The 25,898-nt window shown below is 43.3% G+C and overlaps 1 protein-coding gene across 2 annotated transcripts in view; it reads left to right on the top strand.

Moving 5' to 3' along the window:
* Adamts12 (ADAM metallopeptidase with thrombospondin type 1 motif 12) overlaps positions 1-25,898 on the top strand; it is a 334,703-nt gene that overhangs the window by 302,286 nt on the left and 6,519 nt on the right. The window contains exon 24 of one of the 2 annotated variants that reach the window (XM_078017196.1): positions 25,764-25,896. The exons of the other annotated variant lie outside the window; for it this stretch is intronic. Coding sequence (XP_077873322.1) covers positions 25,764-25,783 — 20 coding nt within the window. The 3' untranslated portion in view covers positions 25,784-25,896. Of the gene's footprint in view, positions 1-25,763; positions 25,897-25,898 lie in introns of those variants that run through there. 2 annotated transcript variants of the gene reach the window in all.

Below are 25,898 nucleotides of genomic sequence, written 5' to 3'. Positions count from 1 at the left end.
GCTTTGGGAGCCTGATCATTTTTCAAACACAGTACACCAGTAAAGGTAGAATTTGTAAGTACAGAGATGGAATAGAATTGAGAGACAGAGGTGCTGGCTGGATCATATAGCTGATTCATAGAATGCTTGAGAATATGAATGGGGTGGTAGGAAATCTATTTAAAGTCAAGCAGGCATCACAGAGGTTATGAGTACCTCCTGTTTGCACCGTAAAAATGATTCTATGACCATTAATCAGGGGTGAATTTGTTCTTCAGAAGATATTTGACCAAGTCTGGAATGCTTTGAATTCTCACAACTAGAGATGGGGGAGAGAGTGCTACTGGCCTCTAGTGAGTACAGAGGCCAAGGATGCCACTGTGTGTTCTACAGGACAACATCCAGACTGTTACCTGGCTCAGAATATCAGTGGTTCTGAAACTGAAAAACCCCGTCCTAAAAATATTATCACTACCAGTAGCAGGGGTACTGGGTTGAGTAACTGAGCTTAACCTAAAATTTAAACCTCAAAAGAGAACTTGAGATGTAGTCAGAAAAGCTCAAAAGAAGGGGGGAAATGCACAGAATTCAAGACCCACTGGCTCAGTAAAAGCCTCCTTGAGGGGAGAGACGATAATGTCATGGCTCCCAAGTCTTAGGCTGGCTGCTGGGGACTCTGGTGTTCCCATCCTTGGATTTAGGACAATAAATGAAAAGCAAGAAAAATGGAAACGTAATATGTTATAGGTTTGGATTCATCATCCACTTCCAACTGAGGTTTCAAATTAGACTAAGAGTAGACATAAAGTTGATCAAAAAAATATCAACTTTACTGGGCTGGGGCTAGGGCTCAGTGGTAGAGCGCTCACCTAATGTGTGAGGCACTGGGTTCAATCCTCAGCACCACATAAAAATATACAAAATAAAGGTATTGGGTTCATCTGCAACTAAAAAAAAATTTTTTTAAAATATCAGCTTTACTAATGGTGACACAGGCTTGGGGAGTATATCTTGGGTGTAAATGGAAGAGGGTTTCCTACCTTTATGATTATCCCCCCACCTCCACCATGGCAGACAGCAGGGAGACTGTAGGCCTACGTGGGAGGGGGGCACAGGGGGAGGGGGATGGACTCCTCCCCCTAACCTAATCATTTGGGTTATCATGGCCATCGATATCAACAACTCTTCCTGCACTGGTCAGAGCATGTGGCAGGGGCGTAAAGACCCCAAAGGGATATCCAAATATTCCCCCTGGGAATACAGTCTTTTTGCCTGTATGGAAGGGAGGTAAATTTAGAATGAAAGGAAGGAATGGGGAAGGAGATGTCTTATCTAAATATGGCTCCTTTCTCACAAACTCTTAAAGAATGATGTGATTTTTTTTTTTTGAGTTCCTAATGAAAGACTTGGAAGTACTGTAGAAGCAAACACAGACATCAACGATGCAGCCATTTCCTCTATGTTCACTCCCCCTGGTCCGTGGCCAGACTCCCTCCTTTTAGTGTTAGAGCAGCTATCACTTTATGCCTAGGGGGCGCTATAACTTCATGTTGCCAAGTGCAGGGTCCTCAGGGACAGTGCTGCAGCCTCTGTAGTGATGAGAGGCGGTTCCTGGGCTGAGGCAGTGTCAAGGGATTCCTGGACAGCAGGACGGTCCATCTGGAGCGTGACCTCCGACATCAGCCAGCTGGGAGCTCTCCTGCTCAAAAGCCAGTAGAGATGGTGGCTGCTCTGGCACCATGACTGCAGAGCTTCTTTGGCTGTGGGAGCAAGTGGGAGACATCCCCACAGCCAGTTGCAGCAAGACAGCAAGACAGTGCTTCAGAAGAGAAAGACGCGCAGAGACTAGTCCACAGAAGACGTGCTCTCATTGCACCCAGAATTATCAGAAGTCGACAAGGACTGGAATCCTATCCCTCAGAAGTGAGCATAGAACCAGTGAAATGTTAACCCTTTACTGTGATTTGCCCTCCAGGCTGGCAAGGACCAGAGGTCCTGCTAACAAGACTTTTGCCTAGGTGCCACTCCTAGGTCCACCTCTGGACTCGGTCCTCTCAAGAAAGGGAAAACATGGTTTCGTATTTCCATGTGTAAACCTAGTCCACTGCCTGGCACATAATGTGTGCTCAATAAAAATATGTTGATTAAATTCATTGATGGCAAGTTAAGGAGGTTGGAGTTTGTAAGCCATTCAGACCCAACACACAGACCAAAAGTAACCATCCTAGCCAGTCATGAACAATGAATTACAGGTACCAGAAACATTCAAGCAACCTTCCAGAATCAACCGTGTCTGGAAATACAATGCACCCCTGTGAAATACCCACCCATGCAGGTTCCAGGGTACAAACTCAGAGCTCAGTGTTTCCGCTTTGCTAATGTGAGCTGTTAATCCATTCCCAAGGCCTTTCCATTGTTTCACGGAGAGATGGTATGGTGGGGAATTAATCAGACTAAACTACAGGCACAAAAACTGGATGCTAAGTCTCAGTCCCACCACCAATGAGCTATGGATTGTGGGAAAGTCTTAAGAACAATTTATTTACATTAATGTCTCTCACAGTGAACCATCAGCCTCCCTGATGGCAAGAGCACTTCTTAATCCATCATTATACCCTAAGTTTTTTGCTTGTTTGTTTTTGATACTAGGGATTGAACCCAGGGGTGCTTAACCACTGAGCACATACCAGCCCTTTTTTACTTTTTTGTTAATTTATTTAAGGCCTCTTAAGTTCCTGAGGCTGAACTGAACTTACAGTTCTCCTGTCTCATCCTCCCGAGCTGCAGGGATTACAGGCACATGCCACTGCACCCGGTTTTTATCCATAGTTCTTAGTAAATTCCTGATAAAGATGAATAAATGGAGCTGTGGATGGCTGTCCTTGTGAAGGAGGGTGTTGAGCAAAGTCCAAGTGTCCAAGGGATGTTGAAACTATAGGAAAACAGAATGTAACTTCTGGATCCAGTGTTGGGGGAATGGAAGGAGTTTTGAAATAAAATACATATTATAGGGTGTGAAGCATAAATTTTTAAAATAGAATAGGAGACTTCAAAAGTATTTCATCAGTTGTCGGGGGGCACTCAGGTCTGGCCCCAAGTATCTCCTCTGCCTTAGGTGCACTTTAGTGGTGGCAATGATTAAGACCGAATTCAGTGTCCTCTGAGGTCTGATCGGCTGAGAATCTGTGACACAGTAACTTCTTAGAATATATCCATAGTGAAAACCCGACTATACACCCCCTGGCCCTCCTTTCCTATACAGTTCCTTACCACAACCCCTTCATTCGAGGGTTGCTGGTCCTATTTTTCCTGTAATCGTGGATAAAGCTTTGAAGACTGGCGACTTGTCCCTCACCACCACTCCATAGCACCCTGGAGCTCTTCCATGGGCAGAATGCCAAGAAAAACAAGGCACTTTTCCAGTTTCAGCCCGTGGTAACCGGCTGCTGAGTGTTCTTCAGACCCCGACTCCAAGGAGGCCCTTAAACAGGCTGCTTGGTTTACACTGGGCAGTGGCAGGAAGCGGAGGGGCTCCTTCTGTTGGATCAGAAGAACGGCACTCTTCCAGTTACTATCCCTGCATTCCAATTACCCCCACACCACTGTGGCAAAAACAGTCACCGTGTCATCATGAACTCACATCTGTGGAGCAGTGATTTCGACAGAGCACAGAAGGACAGCTTGTCTCTGCTCCGTGGTGTTGAGGACTGAAAATTCTCAGCACAGACAATTCCACCCAAACCCTCGCACTAAGAGACCAGGCTGAACGCTAGCACGATGTCTAACAGCCTAGGGCACAGTCCTTTTGATGACCCAACCCCACTCCTTCTCCCATGTTCCCATTTGGAAAAGCTCGAGACTGCCCAAGAATTTACTGCCAATTCCAGCCAACGCCTGACAGGGGCCCCTGATCTCCCCTTTCTTAGGGGCATTCATTAAAACCTTATAATTGTGGATCTTTTTTCTGATCCTTGGAGAGGTACATGTAGTATTTGCCGTATGAGTGGTATAAAATGTGTGTGTGTGCGCGCGCATGTGTGTGTATGTGTGTGTGTGTGCTTGTGTGCATGAGAATGCATTTGTCCTCCAACCCAGAAGTGTCTTTCTTGGGGACCTGAAAGCCATTCCTTTGAAATGTGATCATCAGGAAGGACAGGGCCCACAGCTCCCAGTCTCCACCGGAGGGTAGAACTCTACCTTTGATAAATGCCAGTCAGCCAACACAGAGGGCCTATTCACATGGACCAGTTCTCCACCTGCCTTTTGTAACTTTTTCCTTTCCTGAGTCTGCTCAAACCCTCACTCGTTCCCTTATTTTCACCTTAAATATCCAGTGAGCTCTGCAAAAATCAAAGCTGCACTCGGATTTCACTGGGATCTCTCCTGCATCACAAGAGTCTTGAATAAAACGTTTTTGCACTCTTTTTTAGTGACCAACTTTGTTATCTTTGTCAATGTGTGATTGATTCTCAGCTGGGAAGACTCAAATGGTTGGGGTCTACATAAGCTGCTGGGAGCCAGAATCGTCTGGAGTTTCCTTTACTCACAGGGGCTTGTGCCTGTCAGCTAGATCACTCACACACGACTTCTCCATGGGGCTTGGACTTTTCAGCAGAGCAATCGGGGCCCAAGAGAAAGCTTCTCAAAAACAAGTGTTCTTGGAGAACACAGGAACCAGATGGAAGCTGCAGGGCGCTTCATGATCTGACCTCAGAAGTCACAGAGTATCACTTCTACCACATTTCAGTGGTCAAAGCATTCAAAAGTCTCCCCAGCCATAGACGTCACCTTTCAATGGAAAAAGTGAGTAGATCCTCATTGTTGGCAGATTCCATATTTGGAAATTAACTTTCTTGCTAAAATTCATTTGAACCCTAAGATAAATCATAGCCTTGGTTCACAGACATGTGCAGAGTGGTGAAGGCTTTGAGTCACCCCTGTCATAACGTCAGCTGAATTCCAACTATGTGATGCTCTGCCTTTTTGCTTCAGTTCCATGCTGTAAACCAACGTCCTTTTCAAGATCTATTTAGTGCCATGTTTCTGGCATTTTGGCCAATGATTTTTCTATTTCAAATTATCTCCAAATGTAGTGCTAAAGTGGTGTCTGGTGTGTTCCTGAGCACAAGAAGTCTACCATGTGCTTGCCAAAGTTTGAGAGCCATTACATTAGCATGATCTCCACAGTATACAGCATTAAGCAACCATAGGGGTTAGGGCTGAAGCATTCAGAATGTTCTACAATCATTAGCCTGAAAAACATATGGTACCTGTCCAAATTTTTTTGTAAGAATGCTCATCATTATGTTAAGCAACATAAGCCAGGCTCAGAAAGCCATGGGTTGTATGTTTCTAGAAAGAAAAAAGGAAAACCAAGAGGAGAGAGAATCTCATGAAAACAGGAGGGTGACCAGCAGAGTAAAGGAGGAGGACCAGGGGAGAGAAAAGGGAATGTACTAGGGAATAAAATTGGCCAAGTTGTGTTATGCCATATGAAAATGTGTAACAATGAACCCCGCTATGACGTATGATCATAATACACCAATAAAGTACAAAAGAGAAGGTGTATAACAGCTTTATTTAAAATGACAAAGAGCTATATGCATCTCTGTTGTCCATCAGTAAAACAATAAACTGTCATATAATCATACCATGGAATACTACTCAGCAATAAAAAGGAGTGAACTGATGACAATGTAACAACATGAAGGATCTCAAAACATTATACTGAGTGCAAGAAGCTTTACCCCAAAAAGTAGATAATATGTAATTCTTTAAAAAAAATTTTTTTTGAGAACTGGCAAAACAAACATACAGTGAAAAAAAAAATCTAAAACAGTGGTTATCTCCAGGATTTGTGTAGGAGTAAAGATCAAGGAGGAATGGACACAAGGGACTTTTGGGGGTTTCACTCCCAAAGTTTCAGGACAAAGAATTTGCATCTCTAATGTCTCAGCTAACAGTGATGTAACTGTTCTGGAGCAGCATACTTTAAGAACCACTGCTCAAACCTGTCTTTGATGAAGCAGACATGTCACATTGCCAAAAGCCCTTTTTAGTTCCATGTGAGCTCAGAGACCCTATGCTCCATGCACATGCCATGTATCTGTTTTCTTTCTCTTTCAAAACACACTCATGTATGTTCATCTCTGAACGTAAGATGGATAAAAACACTGGGGACAACTCCAGCTAATGGACGATGAGACTGTGGGTAAAGGGGGATGGAGCAGTGGTCTCCCATCCTTAGTTGCATGAATGTGAGGGATTCTGCACATCTTGTAGGAGCCTCAACGTTGTTGAGCCTCAGTCCCTAAAGCAGCAACCTCTACCCCGAGGTTAGGTTTTCTTCTTCTACATCTCACTCTTCATGCTCTCTTGCTTCTTTTTTTTTTTTTCTGAAATCATCTCCCAAATAAATGATTTGTATTCAAGACCTCATCTAAGGCTCTGCTTTTGAAGAACCCAAGTAGGAAAATTGGGTGGCTATTGGGAGATGAAAGGACACAGAGCACAATCACAAGGGAAGCATCTGATATTACCATGGAAGAGAAAGATGATGCACATTGACTTTGAATGTGGGCCACCCGTAACCCACTCTCACCACACCAGTCTGGAAGATTAGACTTTACATAATCCTTTGGTTTTGACTCTGAATCTTTCCTGCCTTGAGTTGTCCAGTTTGATGCCTTCCAGGTCTGACCTAAATAATAGATGGTCTCCTCTGTCCTATCTCCCTTCTCAGTGCCAGGCAGCCTTATGATACACCCTCATCCCCAAATAGTAAACATACACCATCAGTACTCACAGGAACACAAATAGTGGCTCTGGAATCAGAAATGAAGAATTGTCCACCCACAGTGAGAGGTTCTGGGAGGCAGGGAGCCCAGGCTTGAGTGTCCTTCATCATCTCACATCCCAAGAGGCCAGCCTGCAAGCTGTCACCTCTGCCTCCATCATGGTCTATTCATGATACATCTCTGGCATCTGATTTCAGGGAATAATCCCAGAAAAGGGTATGTCTCCTGTTGTGTTAAGTTGTCCCTCTTTCCCAAAACTTTTCCAATTTTGCCTCATCCAGATCAGAACATCCATGGCCAAACCACTTGGTTGCATAAGGTCCCAGGTCATCGCCTCTGCTTTAGTAAAAAACATGAACCCGGCCATGCACAGACTACCCCTTGGTGGCTGCCTTCAGGAAGAGACAAGCTACTGTACTCTGTCAAATCAGAGCTGATATTTCTCACTTAAAATCAGCACCAAGTCTCGGTATGAAAGAAGCCCCTTGTGAGGAGAAATTAAGAGTTGGAGACAATGGCGGTGCTGATCAGCTAATAAGCAGAAACACTTTTCTCCAATTTGCAAATGGAGTCCAGTGGCTAGAGCCATGGGGAACTGCAGTAAAGCTAAGGCTGCACACAATGGCAATTTGTGTTCAGGTGATTGCCTTGTGACTGTTTTCAATTTCACACAATGGATGAACTAATGAATCATGAGATTAAATTAGCTTGACTTGGCCCTTGTGGATTGGACATGGATGAAAGTTTAAGGAATCGGTAGTCCTTTCGTTGCCTTTATGATCCGCCAAAGAACTAAACATAAGAGAACTCTCCTTCAGTTGTGTGATTGTTGGGGACAGACACCTTACCTGAACAGACATCTGAGTGTCAGAGAGAGAGATGGCAGGGGTACAAGGTCACAAACATAAGAGCATTTCTTCTCTCTCTGTGTCTGTCTCCCTCTAGTGCTGTGGATCCCACCCAAGGTCTGGAGCATGCTCAGCACAGGCTTTACCCCTGAGCTACTTTCCCAGCCTCCTCTCTCCTTCTTACTGAGGGAGATACAACTCTGGAAGCAAGATGGGTGATTTTTAAACTAAATTTTCACATTATTGGGAGAAGGGAAATCAGAAATAAAGGTAGTACAGTGTTGTGCCTTCCTCATAGGAAATTTTTTAGATAAAAGTCAAGCTAAAATCTTGCTATTAATTTGTGCTATAGATTTCTGAGACATATATACATACAAATATATATGTGTAAAAATGTGTGTGTGTGTGTATATATATATATATAATTTTTTTTTGTAACACAATTCCAAGGATCAGTTTCTCCCAGGATGCATTTACTATACAACTCATCATGGCCTCTTTGGTTCCAGGTAGGAAAAGAAAATATTCACTAAAGTCAAATAAAAAAGAGCATCTGGGGACTTTAGCAAGTTTTTGACAATGACCTCCGGGCAGTGTTTCATTTGAAATGAGATGGCTCAGGTGGAAGGCACACTCCAAGTCGGGCCCAGTGTCAACCCCTACTTGCTTTCTTTTAAAAGTCATTTAGCTGCAGACCTGCCTGGCTTACATCAATAAGACATGCTACATTCCTTAGTAAACAACTTGTTATCTGCAGGAGAAATGCAGGCCCTGTGAAAGGCTCCTCATTACCCTGAAGTGGGGCTGAGGCAGGGGCAGGAAGATTTTTGTGGCCTTTACACAGACCAGGTTCCAGAATTCAGGGAGATGATAATTAGTACTGATCAGCACAGGCCAAAGTGACCCAGAGTTGCCTTAGATCTTCTCTTTCTTTCTTTTTCTTCTTTTTTTTTTTTTTTTTTTTTTTGTTACTAGGGATTGAACTCAACCACTGAGCCACATCCCCAGCCCTATTTTGTATTTTATTTAGAGACAAGGTCTCACTGAGTTACTTAGCACCTTACTTTTTGCTGAGGCTGGCTTTGAACTTGCAATCCTCCTCCCTTGGGAGCCACTTGAGATTACAGGCGTGCGCCAGCTGCCTTGGGTCCTTACCACATGCAGTGGGGACTTGGAAGTCTCATGCAGTCTGACTGTCAGTCAAGAGTCAAGAGGTGGACCTGGGTGGGACTCTCTGGAAACTTCCTTGGGACTACCAATAAAATTGGAGGGCAGGAGGGGACCTCTCTGAGAGGCTAACTCTCTCCCTTAAGAGTGTCCCCTTTTCCCTTTTCCTGTCCCTTCTAGTAAATTCATGTCTGCTACTCTTATAAATTGTCCCCTTTATGCTTTTAATATAGCTCTTGATGCTATGCCATGGCTACTTATTTCTAAAAAGGAAATTTTTCTTCCTCTCTCCTTCCTCCTCCCTAATCTCTCTGCCCCCCCACCATTTTAGGGAAAAAGGATTACCTTTCTTCCCATCTTAGGCAGTTATCTGTTCTTGAGCACACACCCACCACAGGAATATAGTAATTCAGACTTTGGGGATGGCATCCAAAGATATCAGAAATGACTATCTCCCAAATTAACCAGTGAATTACAACTCTGACCCTGAGCACGAGGAATGTAGCCTTTGAATCCCCTCTTTAAAAATCCTCTGTTCCCCCTGATGGATAGAATCACAGCCTCTGGGACAGAAGTCCCCTGTGTTTCTCCTTTGCTAGCAAAGCAATAAAACTTTCTCCTTTTTTCTCAATACCATGTCCTTGTTATTAGATTAGCCTCCGGGGCAAGGACTGAGCTTTTGGTAACACTCTTGAGCAACACATCTGAAATCTTTCTTGGGTTGTTATGGGTCAGGCAGATGAGGATGGTGGGAACGCAAGGTTAAGAGAATGATTCTATAAAATGGGCCCACTGTGCTGACCCCCACATGCTTTCTTTCTCAAGGAGCAATTTACCTGCAGTCCTGCCTGGCCTAAGTGAACACAATACATCACGTTCCTCAGCAAACTACCTGTTCACTGCAGGAGAAACGTGGGCCCAAAATAATGTTAAGAAGAACCCAACTTACCCTGAGGGGGGAGACTTTTGTGACCAGATCATGAAACTCGGGGAGATAAGGACAGTTCCTCCTAACCGTAAAATCTATAAGAATGTATGAGTAAGAATCCAATTAGAACAGGTCAACACGAGCCAAGGTGACTTAGAGTTGCCATTACAGTGGGGACTTGAAAGTCTAAGGTCACCCTGCTGTCAAAAGTCAAGATGTAGCAGACCTGGGCAGGAGTCTCTGGAAACTTCTCTGGGATCTTCAGTAAAATAAGTGCAGGAGAGGCACATTGTCCCTCTCCTCTCTGAGAGGACACACTCTCTCCCTTGAGAGTGTCTCCCCTCTCCCTTTTCCTAGCCTTTCAATAAAATTCCTGTTACTCTGAGCAACGTATCTGAAAACATTCTGACTTGATTGAAAGAATCAGGGTTTGAAGACGGGATCTTCACACTGCCTCAGTTTCCCTGAAGGCCCCAGCTCCTTAGCAGCATGATTGCAAAAACCTGTAACCCAGGACTTCTGCAGCTGCCTTGGCTCTGTAGCAGTCACGGAGCCAAGGCAGAAGCAATAATGGCCTCTTGTTGTGAGGTTGCACAAGAACCCACCCAGGGAGGAAAGAGTCTAAGTCATAATGCTAGCTGCTCCAGAAATATTCAGAGTCAAATTGGTAGGAAAGATCGCAGAAACATAATTGTATCAATATTTCCTTCTCTGACATCCCTAAAAAGGAGCAGAACGTTAAAGGAGAGGAGGTGAGGGAGAGGAGAGAGCAGCTTAGTGAAACACATAGCAAGAAATGTACATATATAGATGACGTTAGCTTGTGTTAGGCCAAGGCAGAGGGGAGTCTTTGCTCACATCTTCTTTGGGATGGTGGTGATGGGGTGGGGACTGCAGCTCCTGTAACTTCTTTGTCTCAAAAGAAATTTCTCTTCAGATGGGGGAGGGGGCCCAATCTGTTTCACTCCAGAAAAACATCACAAAATATTCATATTTATTTTCAATTTGAATGATCATTTAGCAAAATGATCATAAGTTTACTTATATTTTATTTAATGGCTTAGGATGTTAATCAAATAGATGATTACTTAGAACACATGCTCTAAAAGTATAACCATGTGTACAAGTGTCTGAGCAGAAGAATCATGTGCTTCTGAATTCCAAGTTAATATATGGTTGCCCATACAGTTGGCCTCTGTGTCCAACCATGAATGGAAAAGTCGCTGAAACTGACAGACTATTTTCCCCTTGTCATCATTCCCTACACATAGCATAAGAACTATCTGCCTAGCATTTACATTGTATTGTGTATTGCAAGTAATCTGGAGATGATTTAACGTACTCAAGAAGATGTACCTAGGTTACATGCGAATACAACATCATTTTATATAAGAGACATGAGCATCTACAGGTTTTCATATGACCGGGGCAGTCCTGGATCCAATACCCTTAGGTACCAAGGGATAGACAACTGTATTAATTTGTTTTGGATTCTGCTGACCTTCCTTTGCAAAGGTTAAAGGGTGAAGTTGAGGAGCACAATGCCCAAGAGGTGCAAGTGCAGCAATAGAGGAACCCACCCTGTGAACCTGCAGAGACAGAGGGACCCACGCTGTGTACCCGCCATGGCTGGAGGCAAGGCTGGACCATCTCCAGGCAGACCAGCATAGGTACTTCCTCCCTGTGCTTGCACCAGTGTGAACCCTCCTCCTGCTTCTGCTAATCCCAGCCTGTTGCAGCCCAGAGAGTAGAGGAAGGCCTCTGCTAGTCTTCTTTAAAGCTATTTTCAGTTTCTCCATTATACAGGAGGCTAGTGTCCTCCTGCCTGTTCTGAGCCCTGAAAGATTCTTGCTCCAGACCTGTCCCTAGCATTGTGGGGCCTGGGGTAAAAGAGCAAAGGAAGGTATCAAATATCCAATAGTTTAAAAGCCATAAAAAAAGGTATGTCCCAGATCCAGGTTTGTTCCCATTCTGGCATCCCTAGCTATCTCCCCAAAGATTGCCCTTGTGATCAGTAGGCTGAACAAGCCAGCCCTGTCCCCCAGAGAACCTGATGATCCATAATCAGGACTTTTGGGTGATGACTAAATGACCCATGACCAAATCCATAATGGAAACTTACCTGGCCAACCTCCCTAGGGAGACTATACAGATAGGTTCCTCACCTCTCTGTCTCATCTATCTAATTCATAATCTTACCACCATTCTCAAACTCTAGAACTGTATCACATGAACTGAGAAAGAAAAAGAGACAGAGTTACCTGGGAACCTGGTCTGGCCAGGGCCCCCAGATACTTTGGGAGCTGTGGTGTGGCCATTTTTAAGTGAGAAAAGCAATTCTTTCTCTGGTTTCCTTGGATCCAGACTCTGAATTTTTACTTTCCAGCATGTACTAAAGGCTTTCAGGCCTACAACCTTCTCTGGCTTAGAGAGCCCAGTGTGTTTACCCAACTCTGGTCATTTTTATTTGCTCAGTTAGTTACAGAATTCTTACTAGACCACAAAGGCAGAGTGTTTGCACTTCGTTGTTTCTAACATGCTGGTCTTTCTAAAGCAAGCCGGAGCAGGGGACGCTGTGGCACCACTGCCCATTCCAGCATAGCTCATGAGAACTCCCAACTGTGAGCATAGATTTTCATAGGAGAGAAAACTTGTAGCCAAGCAGGGTCCAGGACTATCTTGGACAATGGAATAGATAAATAACTGGAAAATGATACCCCAACAAGGTTGGCATGCTTCAGCCTAGAAGCTTGCGTTTAAAAAGTCCACCCAGCTAGACAGACTGCTAAGTCATGCTTGTGACTGGTCAGAATGCAAGCAGCAAGTTAGAGTTCAAACTTTGCTTTGTGTTCCTAATCAACTGTGGGCCCCTCAGCCTCCACTCCTGCCTACCAACTCTGCCACTGCCCAGGATGTGACTCACAGGAGTCCAAGAAGGAAAGAAGTGGGCAGCGGGGACTATGTGGGCAAGGCCTATTTCAAATGCACCAATTATCTTTCCTCTGCACTCAAAGAAGCTAATTCTCATCCTGATTACAGGTCATCCTGAATCATTCACAAACTGCTGGATTTCACAAATAGCTTTCACATTTCACTCTAGGAACACAAATTCAATCAGTAGCTGCTTACCAAGACATCAGGCATGATGTCCAGATTTGGACATTAAAATATCAGTAAACCATGTGGGAATTTGCTATCTGCTCTTCCCATCTGGGGATTACCAGGAATTACCAGATGCCAAGGAGAGCGCTCAGGACCAGGAACCAAGACACAGGACATCGGTTAGCTCTGTCTTCATTGGAAAGATGGGGTTGATGATATTTGGCCTACCTGAGAGCCTCCTACTTTGCTATATAAACTGATAACTAGGAAAGGACCTGGAAAAGATGGTGGGTCCAAGAGACATGCATTGTCACTCAGCTATCCGTCAGAGAGACTGCTTCCTTGGGAGTCATGAAGTCCATCTAACACCCTCTTCTACTCCTTATTGCTCACACCCACACACACCCACACACCACCACCACCACCATGTTCATCAAGGCCTTTTGCTTCTGCCTCAGTCTTCTTTCTGTGGAAATAAAAACAAACTAAACCAGATAAAGACAGGCATTTATTATAGATAGGTAAGAGAATGAAGTTGGAGACCCGCCCCTGAGAGATTGAAACGTTAATGCCTTCAGAGCCCTTCCTCCACCCTTATCAAGAACCTGGCTCTGCTCCAACCTGTTGCTGGGCTAACCTGTCCCAGGGATTGCCCCTCCCTGCAGGGAGTTATAAAAGTTGTTAATTAATGTGTCCTGTGCCCACTCCCTACCCAGATCACTCCACCTTGGCCCCTCCAGCCCATCTGCTTCTCACCTTTTGGCCACGCCACCCAGCATCTCCTGGGCCTGGTCACATATGCAGGAAGGAGAGAGGTAAGGAAGAAGAAGTCAGAAGAACAAAGAAAACCTAGGATATATGAAAGAGGCAGACCACCCTCACTTCCTGGGATACCAGGACGCAGCTGTGGCCCCTGAAGGGAAAGCAAGCAGCAAGAGACGGTAAGGCAGAAATGAAAGACGGAGACCAGGCAGAGATACCCAGGAGAGGTTATTTGTCAGAGCTGACAAATAAAGGCCATCTCTCTATAGCACAGAGAGGCAAAACAGGCTGGAGTCCCAGGAAGGGCCGGCTCAGAGCTGAGCAGGTCCCAACGCAGGCAGTTAGGGGTTGGCTGGTATGAGGGAGTGCTGAGCTTTTCTCAGAAACGCCCTTGGGCAGGAAAGCAAAACTTTTTCCTTAAAATGGCAGCTGTCACTTAAGATGGCTATCCAGATGTTAAGCAAGGACCTTACAGCCCCCTTCTCCCTCCTTTTTAAATAAACCCTGCTTTAGACGCTTCCCTCTGTGTGCTTCTCTAAGGCTCTATTTCAACTTGTGAGGAAGCAGAACTTTCTCCATCTTCAAAGCCAACAAGACTTGGTCAGGTTCTCACAGTGTGTCGCTTGGTCCTCTTCTTTCACCTCTCTCTTGGATTTTTGATGTAATGACCTTCTGGATCACAATGGGCCCATCTGGAAGATCCAAGGTAGTCTCCTTTAATGCAGCCTGATTTACAGTCTTAATCCCAACCTTAATTCCCCATGCAGTCTAACATAGTCACAGGTTGTGATCAGCGATAGGACACAAGTATTTTTAAAGGGCCATTATTCTGCCTATCAGAAAAAATGAAGTTGCAAATGGTTTCACCACCCTTGTTAAAGAGTTTACTTTAGCCTAAGGAGAACAGGGGGACATTAAAGGGCTTTAAGCAAGTGAATGATATGATTGCACTAAAAGGCTGCATTTCATGATAAATGTTGGTATTTTTTTTTCTTTAGTTTAAAGACTGGCTTCTAGCCAATAAAAACTCAAGCCTGGGCCTGATCTTAGGTCCTGCAGAAAGGCCTGCATAGAGCAGAGAACAGGAGAAATTGTAGGTGCCGTACGAAAGGCTGATGCCTGTAGCACAGTTCCCAAACTTCTCTCTCCTAAGTTGAGAGTCTACCATCAGTGAGATAGTCCTGCTACCTACAGCTAAACCTCAGTCACCTCTACCTCACGGTGAAGCCTGATTTCATTAGGAAAGTTTGTGAGGAAGTCTGAGAACTTCCTCCCTGTGTTAGCTTTCTATTTCTGTACTGAATACATCAAATGATCAACTTTAAAAGAGGAAGGGTTTATTTTGACTCACAGTTTTGGAGATTTTAGTCCACGGCCAGTTGACCTTGTTGCTTTGGGGCCTGTAGCAAGGCCATCCATCATGTCAGGAGTGGGTAGTAGAGCAAACTGCTCCGCCCATAGTGGCCGGAAAGCAAAGAGAGAGACAGCAGAAGAGACCCCAAAGTCCCACAGTTCCCTTCAAGGGTGTGTCCCCAAAGGCAGAAGAGCTCCACCTGACTCACCTCTAAAACATTGGCACCACCTCCCAATAGTACCATGCTGAGGAACAAGTGGCCCTGAAGAGAACATTCTAGATCCAAACTATAGCACTCCCGAGTGGGAACACACACACTCAACCTGGTCTTTCATCTCCCCAACTTAATAACCTTATAAACCTCCTGTTTATAGCCCAGGTTGTTTTTGATAAGCCAGTTTGGGAAATAAACTGGCTCATTTCTTTATCTGTTTATCATAGAGAAGATACTTTCCAAACCCGTAAGGTCTTATTTAAGTCACGAAAATAAAATTGTGTTGGAAACATTTTATTCTCTTCAGTTAAAAAGGGCAATGTTTGCCCATCATGGTGGTGGCAAACATCTGAAATACAAGCGAGTAGGGAGGCTGAGCAGGAGGATTACAAGTTCAAAGCCAGCCTCAGCAACTTAATGAGACCCTTTCTCAAAAGGGCTGGGTAAGTGCCCCTGGTTCATCTCTGGTACTGAAAATATATATATATATATATATATATATATATATATATATATATATATATATATATATATATGGGCATAATGGTGCATACCTGCAATCCCAGTGGCTTGGGAGGCTGAGACAAAAGGTCCACAGGTTTGAGGCCAGCCGCAGCAATTTAGTGAGGCCCTAAGCAACTTAATGAGACTCTTTCTCAAAATGAAAAATAAAAAGAACTGGAAAATGGCTTAGTGGTTAAGCACCCCTGGGTTCAACCCCTGGTACCAAAGAGTAAAAATAACAAAAGAGGAACTTTCTATAAATAAGGACTTATTAGTAGTCAAATTTCTCTTCTAAATGATATATTCATGAAGCTGAAGAGTTGAAATCATCTCTTTTAACTGCTTTGGTTAATTAGCTCCATTATTCTGCTAGCTACAATTAACTGTCCATACTAGACCCTTTGTGACAGTGTCTTTTAAATGTTTTCCTCCCTTTCTTCTGGCTAAAGGTTATAAGGTTAATATTAAACAACATGGTTCTTTCAGTCTCACACCTCCACTCATCCCCAGGGTTCGGGGCTGAGACCCCACCTCTGGTTCTGAGTTTACCCATAACGTTCACTGGTCCTGAGTGACAGACCGCTCCAGTTCACCTCGGATTCCATCCATGCCTTTGACTTCATCCTCTCATTTGCCCTCGGCTGCTGCCTGTTGCCAACTGCTCCTTGGTTCTCTCCAGGTGCACCCTAGGTCTTCACAGGAGGAAAGAATTCTATCTAGCACTTATCTCTTTTCCTCCACAACATGCTCTGAATGGGCCTTGGGATCCCCAAAAGCTGGATCTCAAACTCTGACATTCTTAGTTGCCTTCACTAATTGTGTAATACTAATACCATCCTCATAGAATTATTGTTATTTTTAATTAGTGAACACATGTAAAGTATATAGAATAGTTCCAATGTAGTCCATAAATGGCTAGTGATCAGTCTGCAACTAGAGAAACATGAAAATATAATCAGGGGACTGGGGAGGTGGCCAAGTGGTAGAGTACTTTCTTAGCATGTGTGAGGTCTTGGGTTTAGACCCTAGAACCGAGGTGGTGGGGAGGGTATAGTTACTGTTTAGAAACTTGTCAATCAAATCTCATTGGATCTATGTGTTTATAAAACAAGAAGAAAGTTCATTTGTCCTATTAGAAACTTTGAATGTTGATATACACAGCATTTATTTAAAATGTCCCCTGGAGTTCTCCTCAGATAAATCCAGGTTGCAGGGCATGGACAATATGTGGTGAACTCTTCAAGGAAAACACCATGCAGAATTGTTAAGTAGAAGCTGAGGTTGGAGCACAAGAATGCATTGCTGGGATGCTCCCAGGGAAGCAGCCCTGAAGCTTAGCCCTCCTTAGCTTCAGAGTCAGTCCATTCTGGGCCACTCAGGAGACCTCTGTGGTGAGGAGCTCTAAATCTCATCCTGTATGACCAGAGCCTCAGAGGTCCCATCAGTCGCAGAGCAATCCTCACCAGAGCCTGCAACCTTGGACTGGACAGCTTCCAGGGTACTTTGCTTGCCCTCTTGGAAGACTCAAGGTTTTATGAGTAGGGTGGGTCTTCCTTCCAGAAACTACCCCAGAGCATCCTGTGGTCTGTCCTGGTTATTGGATGAAGTTTGCTCACTTTCAAAGACCTTTCTCAGAGAAAGAGGGTGATCACTATGTGATGGAATCAGCAACTTCTTCACATCACGATCTTGGGCAGACCAACCTCTTTGACTTTCAATTTCTTTAAATGCAGCTGAGAATAATGACTTCCTCACAATGTCATTGTCAGGAATAAGCACCTTTAGTTAACTCTAAAGCCTGATGTAAAACTCAGGCCTATTTTATGGTTCTCAGCAGTCGCTCTCTGCAGATTAAGAAATGATGGCAGGTACCTGGACGATGGGAAAGGACTTCCTACCCCTCCATGGGTCACTGCCTCATTTCAAAAGGCTCAGCTGACACAATTGCACACTCTGAAATTTCTTTGCATCTGGATGCAACACTTCGATTACCCCAACTTGTTTGCATTCTTCATGAGCCTGAGACTAATTTCTTCCAATCTTTCCTACACAATTAAATTATCCTTATCATGATGATGGTAGATGGGTAATCACAACTTGAAGAGTGAGGACTGTCCAAGCAGAGTGTGAAGGGTGGTCCCTGCTGTGGTATCCACTGGAACAAGTGTGCAAAGAAGAGATTTCTACCCCTATCCAAGGCCACTGAATCAGAGACCTTTCAGATGCAAAATTTTCTGGATACACACTAAAGTTTGAGAAAAACACTAGTTTCAAAAGATTATGTAGTGGGGAAAGTTAGTGGAATATTTTCCTTGAAGGAGGATGGTTTCTAAATTTCAAGAAATAAATGCCAATTAGAGTCCAAAGCTCAGAAGGAGGGAAAACAAGTCTTATTTCCAGTTCTACTATCAAAGGCAATAATTTAATGGCTTAGGCAAGAAGCTGAGCCCTGATTGTAACCATCGGCTTGGAAAAATGAGAACTAATCACTGTAGGAAGTGTTAGGCATATGAAATTCAAATGTACTCATGAAAGTAAAATGCTTTCCCTTTAGAATCTGAGGACTAGCATGTAGGTAGCAGACATTGCTACAAATCAACAGAGACTATAGTAAATAATGTAAAGGTAAACAGCATGTTCCTATATTAATTAATTCAATATTTTTAAACTAGCATTCCCTCAACTATCGGGATTTCCCACATAAAGCAATAGTTTTGTAGTTTTGGTGGGTGAAAGAAGTCATGTAAGGAACTTGTTAAAATATATACTCCAGACTTTTCTTTCAGGGACTGACTTATTATGTTAAGAATCAGAAACTTAATAAGAACCCAGATGATTTAGAAATGGTGATATAGAAGGGTTAGCCTTTGAAAAATAGTTAGAGCTGGGAGCAAGGGTGCATACCCATAACCCCAGAAATTCAGGAAGCTGAGGTAGGTGGATCCCCGGTTTGAGGTCAGTCTGGGCAATGTAAGCAAGACCCCGTATCAAAATAAAATAAAAAGGGCTCAGGATACAATTCAGTAGTAGAACATTTGCCTAATATGTAAGAGGCCCTGGGTTCTATCCCCAGTACCACAATAAGTAAATAATAATTAGATTGACCTCTTCCCAATCATTCCCTTTAAAAAAAAACTTTAAAAAATAATTCCTTCAAACAATATTTACAATTGAATTAATATTCAATGACTAATGTGACATGTCCATTTCTAGAGCCATGATTATGGCAATAATTTGCACTTCCCAGAAATGAATTTTTGGAAAGCAATTATTTATTGTAAGATGATCTGTGATGGTAAATTAGCATGGAGTAGCTCTCTGGTCCCATGACACATAGGCACATATATGCAAAGCAAATGCATTGAGTGGTGCGTTGAATTTCAATCTCATGGTGTTGCCTATGGGACAGCATAATAAAAGTGGGCATGGCCAGGTGTAGTGGCACATGCCTGTAACCCCAGCTATTCTGGAGGCTGAGAGAAGAATCACAACTTTGAAGACAGCCTCATCAACTTAGTGAGACCCTGTCTCAAAATAAAATATAAAAGAAGGACTGAGGATGTAGCTCAATGGTAGAGTGCCCCTAGGTTTAATCCCCAGTACTACAAAATAAATGAATAGTTAGTTAGATGGATAGACAGAGAGACATAAATAAAAGTGAGCATGGATCCTTATGGTGCTTTCTGTCACTCTGTACTTTTTGAGCCCTGTTGCTAGAGCTGGAGCACTTCACCTCTTACATATGCTATATGTGTCCTCAAGGTGAACCTCCATCAGCTTCCCTTGAAACCAGAGCACAGGGGTGAGATTTTCAGAGTGAAGAGGAGCACCAGGAGAATCCAGCCAGCAAAGAGAGGCAATGATCATGGTAGAAACATGCTAGCTTTCAGAGGCAGCCTCGGCATCGAGCAGGTCCTATGAGCTGAGGGTCTGGTCTGCTCATGGGGGCTGTTCCCATCTGCAGACATTCCGACTCCAAGCACTTTCTAGAGATTCTGTGAGCTCTTGGTATCCTTTAGTAATCTCCTTTCCACCTAAAACTGGACGAAACAGTCTGTTATCTACCCAGAATACTGTTAGAGAACGACCTTTGTTCATCTCACCATCAACAAACATCTATTCTTTACCTGAAATGTCCACATACCCACTTTGCTGAGGTTTTCTTTGAACACAAATGTATCATTAGTAAAAATGTTTCTATTGCATATTTAAGGTAAAACCAGTGTTCAGGTGGAGGGGATGCCACCGTAGTCAAACTCCCTATTTTGTACAGAAAATGGAACTGAAGTCCAATAAAGGGAAGGGATCCGACTATTTCTACTTGGTTTGGGAAGCTGGATCCCCAGCTTTCTATTTGGGTGCTCACTGGCCTGCCCTGGTCCAGGTGACATTGTTAAGCATTTGGTGTAACACAAGTGCTGTCTTCTTCCATCACTGCATGAACAGATGCCAAGACTTGTTTGAATTTATTCATCCTATATTACGTGAATAAAGTCCTTGGGCTTCTGTTTATGTGGTCAATTGTGAGTATTAAGAGTCCCAAACAGTAGAAAATTTGGAAAATAGCAGCTATAGAAAAATTCAAAGAATTTTCACTTGTACTTCACAGAGTAAAGACCTAGGATGAAGCTTTGACTTTGGTAGTGCAATATTTGTGTGAGCCTTCTCACTGGCAGAAGCGTCATTAAATAGAAATAAAAATTTAAACAACACAGAGAACTACCTACCAGTTCCCAAGTCCTTAGCTTCTCAGCCCGTGGCTCCTCCCTTCACCAGTCCCTCCCCTATCCCTAAATAGGGGGGGACAAGATATCTGATTGGAAGAATAGGAGAAAGAGCCAGCCCTGCCCAGGTCCCTCCTCCTGCCCTCTTTTTGGGAACCATTCTGCCCAGGAAGCAGGAGTCCCTGTTCCATGTTTAATCAGTAAATTTTTGCAGCTGTTTGGACTTGTAGGGACAGATGAGGCAAGGCACTGAAGATAGCAGTAAACAGTTTTATTTGGCTGCAGCCAGGTTCAGAGGGCACAGCTTTTGCTGTAATCAATTAATCCCTTGAACTTCAAGTTCAGGTAGTTTTAGAATTTTATACCCAGCATGTCAGGAAGGGGCTCAGAAGTTCAGTCTGCAGAAGTTCACATAAAAGCAGCATTTTCTTTCACTGTTTTAGGCAAGTTAACCCTTCAAGGACAACACCTGAGAAGGGGAGACCTTCTCCCTTTCTTTCCTCTCCCTGCCAGCTGTTACCACAAAGCCCAATTGGTAACTTATCTTAGAAATGTAGACATCTCTGTGAAGCCCCAGCTGGAGGCCAGAGGCCTTGTTTGCACATTTCTACTACTATGACAGGATACATGTTTGTGAAAAGCTAGTAAGGGGGTGTCCAGCAACTGGATTGTTGATTTCTTCCAAGCTAGCAGCAAAGTAAAACAGGGCAACATGAAAATAGAAAGTTTATCTACATTGAACTCTTTTGTAGAGAGACCCTTTTGCTGACAGTCCTAAAATCAGCCATGGTGAAGATTTCTGGAGAAGCCCAGTTAAGACTTTTTTTGTGGAGAAAGGGGATGCCACTACAGACTGGAAGGAGGAATTTACTTCTACTTGTGCAGGAAAGTGACAGCTAGCCTGCTGTCATCACAGATGTAGAGCTGTGTGCCCTGAGAGGCTGTATTAGCAATAAAGGGAATGATTGGTTCTTCAGCTACAGGACTCCTGTGCTTTCTCCTTCCCCTTCCCCTATCTTTCTCCCTCCCCACCCCACCCCCACCCACCAGCCCTCCCTTAGGGATATGTGGGGATTGGCTCTAGAATCCCTGCAGATACTAAACTTTAAGGATGTCCAAGTCCCTTATATAAGATGGCATAGTATTTGTATATAATCTATGCACATCCTACTGCACAGTTTAAATCATCTCTAGATTACTTAATATACTTAATATAAAGTAAATGGTATGTAAGAAGTTATTGTACTGTTTAAGGAACAAAGATAAGATCAAAAGGTCTGTACATGTTCAGTCCAGATGCAATTTTTTTCAAATAGTTTTGATCCCCAGTTGGATCCAGAGTGTACATATATTAGTTTAACACTCAGGAAAGTCCTTATATCTTTATATACTCCCTTTATAGCTTCACCTCCATATAAGCCCCAATCGCTAATTCCGTTTCTACTAAAGTGAACACATTAAGATATCTCTAGAAGTTCTCCTAGCAACAGGAACAACAGCACCTCTTTCCTTAAAGAGTTAATAATGCCATTTTTTAAAAAAGTTCTTCCTCCCAATCAGTTATTTTAAGAGTAATTCCATGAATCATAAACATTTTTTGTGACACTTTTCATTTTCTGGCCACATGTGTAAAGGGGGACTGCTCCTTTTCCTGGCACATTTCCACATGCTGGAGGGGCCTCAAAGTGAAGCTGGATGTGCAGGGTGACTGAATGGAAGTGCACATACCTGTTACCGTATTTACTGGTGAGGAGTCCTTGCTTCCCCAATGTTGAAGTAGAACACCAGAGAAGTACGCCGAGGCAAGTTTAGAATGGAAAGTAGAGGCTTTATTAAAGGACAGCGGAAAAGACTTCTCCCGGAGGAAGAAGGGGACCCAAGAGGTGGAATTTGTGGAAGGGCAAATGTATTCCCTTTATAGCTAAGGTCTTCATCTAGTTTTCCCCCCATTCCTGTCCTTTGTTATCTTTCAGTGATGGAATGTAGGTGGGAAGGCCCCGAAGGGTGGGACGCAGGTGGACCAAAGGAATAATCTGGGCAGGAAGGACTTTTGGGTCAGCATTTTCAAGTTTGCTGGGAGCTGTTTCATTAACATTTCTTTGGGATGGGCTGTAGGCCTTGAGGACATTAACATTCCAAGAGTTGTTCTGCTTTTCCTGGACTTCATTCTCAACAAGGCCTTCATTTTGGATTTTACTCAATATTAGACCCGATTTACCTAATTACACTCACTACCTATTTTTAAATCTGGCTTCATACCAACAAGGAAACCAGCAGATAACTTCCCTCTGTTGGGATCACAGCCAGACAGGAAGGATGGGGACACTGCATCACTATCTACTGCCACCCTCTGTGATAGCAAACTCATCATCCAGGCACATCCATGTGTCTGCCATCTCTTGTCGTCAAATTTCAAGTGTTAAGAAAAAATGACACTGTTTTGGACTAAACTCCTTCACTAGGCTCTATTAGATCAGGCTAGAGATCAAAATGCAGTCACTCACATCAAAGTTCTTCCTCACCAAACTGGGACCAACCTGTTCATCTGACCTTCCAAGAAATTAGGATTACAAATTAGAATAAAATAAAAAGGACTGGGGGTGTAGTTCAGTGATAAAGTGGTTCTCAAATTTCAATGTGCTAAAGATTGACATGGGCAACTCATTCCAATGGAGACCTCTGGGCTTGCAACCAAACTTTCTCATTCTGTTGGCATCTGCATTTCACACTGATCTGTAGGCCAAGTGATCCTAAGAGCACACCACAGAAGACCCCGCCTACATCTCTGCTGAAACACCTTCAAGAGACAGAGCACTTGAGTGGGGGATCCAGTCTCTTGACAGGTCTCACTGTTGGTAGATATTTCCCCATATTCTGTTAAAGCTTTGCTCCTTGCCCCACACTTGCAGGTCTTTCTTCCACATGAGTTTGCTTCTCCCTGGTTACAGACCAGGACCTCCTCACTGTCCCCCCAGACCTCTGCAACACATCCACCTCTGGCTCTTTCTTCTCACTGCAACAGAGGTAGTTGGGGCAACACCATTGCCCTTACTAGTCTCTTTCCAGCCTCTTATCCTGCACTTTCCATTATTAGTTTTAATGGCAGCTGAGAATGATCAGTATACAGCCCTGTTTCATGACATTAACGTAAAAAAAAATAATAATTCTATTGGATTCTATTGCCTTTCCCCAGTGAGGGACAACTCCGGAGGATGTTTCCATGAGTTTGTTTTAGCACCAGTGGGCACCACACTGGACACACTATAAAGGCTAATTTTAATGCAATAATGAAGATAAACTTGGATGAATTCTTATGGAAACAGAAAACTCCCCTTAAATTTTAAGCTAACACTAAACTAACTTCAACGTCTGACCTTAGTATCAATCTGGATAAGGAGGGCAGGACTGCCCTCTGCTGCCTGGAGATAAAATAGCCTTTAATTTTTCATAATTATTACCAAGAGTAAATTCCTTATAATAGCAGCCAGAGGAAAGCCTCACTGGAAAAGTTCTAGTGTCACAAGACAGCCATACTGCACTTTGAGATGTTGGAATCCCCAAGAAGTCAAATCCTGAAAAAAATGGCTTGCCTAAGACTTCTCAGAAAGCACATCACTTGGACTGAGGACGTAACTCAGTGGTAGAGCACTTGCTTAGCATCATGAGGTCCTGCATTCACTCTCCTGTAACATACACACACTCACACAGGAAGAAGGCACATGCCTTCATATTTTTAAAGAAAATACATAGATGTCATTTCTCACATGCCTCACATGCCATTGCAAATCTTATCTAGTGTTCCCCTTCCCTCAACCACTCAGCCCTTTGTTCTTTCCCTCAGTCATGGTCATTCCACTTGGCGCCTGCTTCTCCTCCTCACTACCTTCCCTGTGGCACCAATCCCAACTCAGCACTTCTTTCTAGACAATCAGGCCACTCCTTTTATTTTCCACAGCCCTTCATTCATGATCCTTCAGTCTCTTATGTACTTCTGTTATCACACAAGGGTACAAGGAGGTTTCCAAGAGCAGTGGCAACCTCAAGTTCTCTTGACCATGTTACAAAAATAATTAGAGTGCATGTTAACAGTAAAGTAGCAAAGGAAGAGATCACTTATGAAGAAAAAGTATAGATTTGAGGTTGAGAATATGGACGACCTCAGAGGCTGTTGCCTCATCTTGATCTGAGGTTTTAACATTTATGAAGGGACAGTAGCTAAGGAGGGGGTTAAACTAGAAGCAGAGTCAGGGTGGGGTTAAGCATCAGTTCTCTTGCTGGAGCCTAAGGTCTAGTTTGGTTTTGTTTTCCTGAGTATGTGAATTCCTTCCCAGAGGGTTGTCAAATGCAACATAAGCACAGAGGATCTATGTGGTCTTTGGCAAACGCTTACTTGGTTTGGTGCGAGTTGGAATAGAGACACGGAATAGCACAGAAAAGACATTGATACTTTTAGGTTGAGAAGTTGAAGGCAATTAGGGGAGGAGTGGATGTAAAGGGGATAATTCCTGCAAGAGACAGGAGCCAATGAGAAAAACAGCATTACTTTCTTCACACTACACCTGTTGACTTCTCATAACTCCATGGAAGAGTAGTACCCACATTTTATGGGTAAGGAAAGAGGCTCAGAGAAATTCTATACCCAACAAGATAGATTTATATGAGCTAAGTGTCAAAAATTACTCCTTTGAGAAGCTACTGGTCAAGAAAGGAAAAAAATAAAATAAAAAGAAGACACAGATCCAGGAAAGAGGCCCAAGAAAGGAAGAGGCAAGGCCTAATAACAAAGGTGAGCTGAGATGAGGGCTGCCATGAGCTCAGATTGAAGCAGGAGTCTAGAGGATTCTAGGAAGGATTTGTTTTGGAAGGAAAGTGGAACTAGGGCAACCTGTAGCAAAAGTTATAAAAGGTTGAAGCCATAGGATCAAAAAAAATACTTTAAAAGGAAGATAATCATTAACTACAACCACAAAGTTGTTCTAAAAAAAATGTAATTATAGAACACTCTGATTTATTAGAACATAGTTGCGGACATAATAAGACATTTAATATGGATTTAATGAAAATTTGAGATATGACATTAGAAAGTTGGAGGAAATGAAAGGATATGAAAATACCTCATTCTCTGAAACAGGAATCTTATAGAGGAATTCTAAGAGTGAGGACTTAAGAGATAATATTCAGAATCTGAAACAGATACATAGCGGCATGACTGACAGTAATCATGTTGGGAGTGAGGGTCAAAAGGACAGGAGGCTGGATTCTTTCTGAGCCTTTTTTATCACTATTTGACTTTTTTCTTGCACAGTACTGGGTAAAAGCCCAGGGCCTTGAATGTGCTAGTCATTACCTAAGATGACACCCAGATTAATTTTTTTCTTTTTAAGGCAGAAGAGCACACGGCTAGTCAGAGTGGAAAACGAGTCTTCTGCTTGTTAGATGCAATGCAATATTTCGAAACACAGCCCAGAACTATGAACCAGAGTCTGCATTTTAACACTGTTTCCTGTGCCCATCTCCAG

The sequence above is a fragment of the Ictidomys tridecemlineatus genome, chromosome 1, assembly GCF_052094955.1.
Source record: "Ictidomys tridecemlineatus isolate mIctTri1 chromosome 1, mIctTri1.hap1, whole genome shotgun sequence".
Classification (NCBI taxonomy): Eukaryota; Metazoa; Chordata; class Mammalia; order Rodentia; family Sciuridae; genus Ictidomys; species Ictidomys tridecemlineatus.
This window is presented reverse-complemented; position numbering and strand designations above follow the sequence as displayed.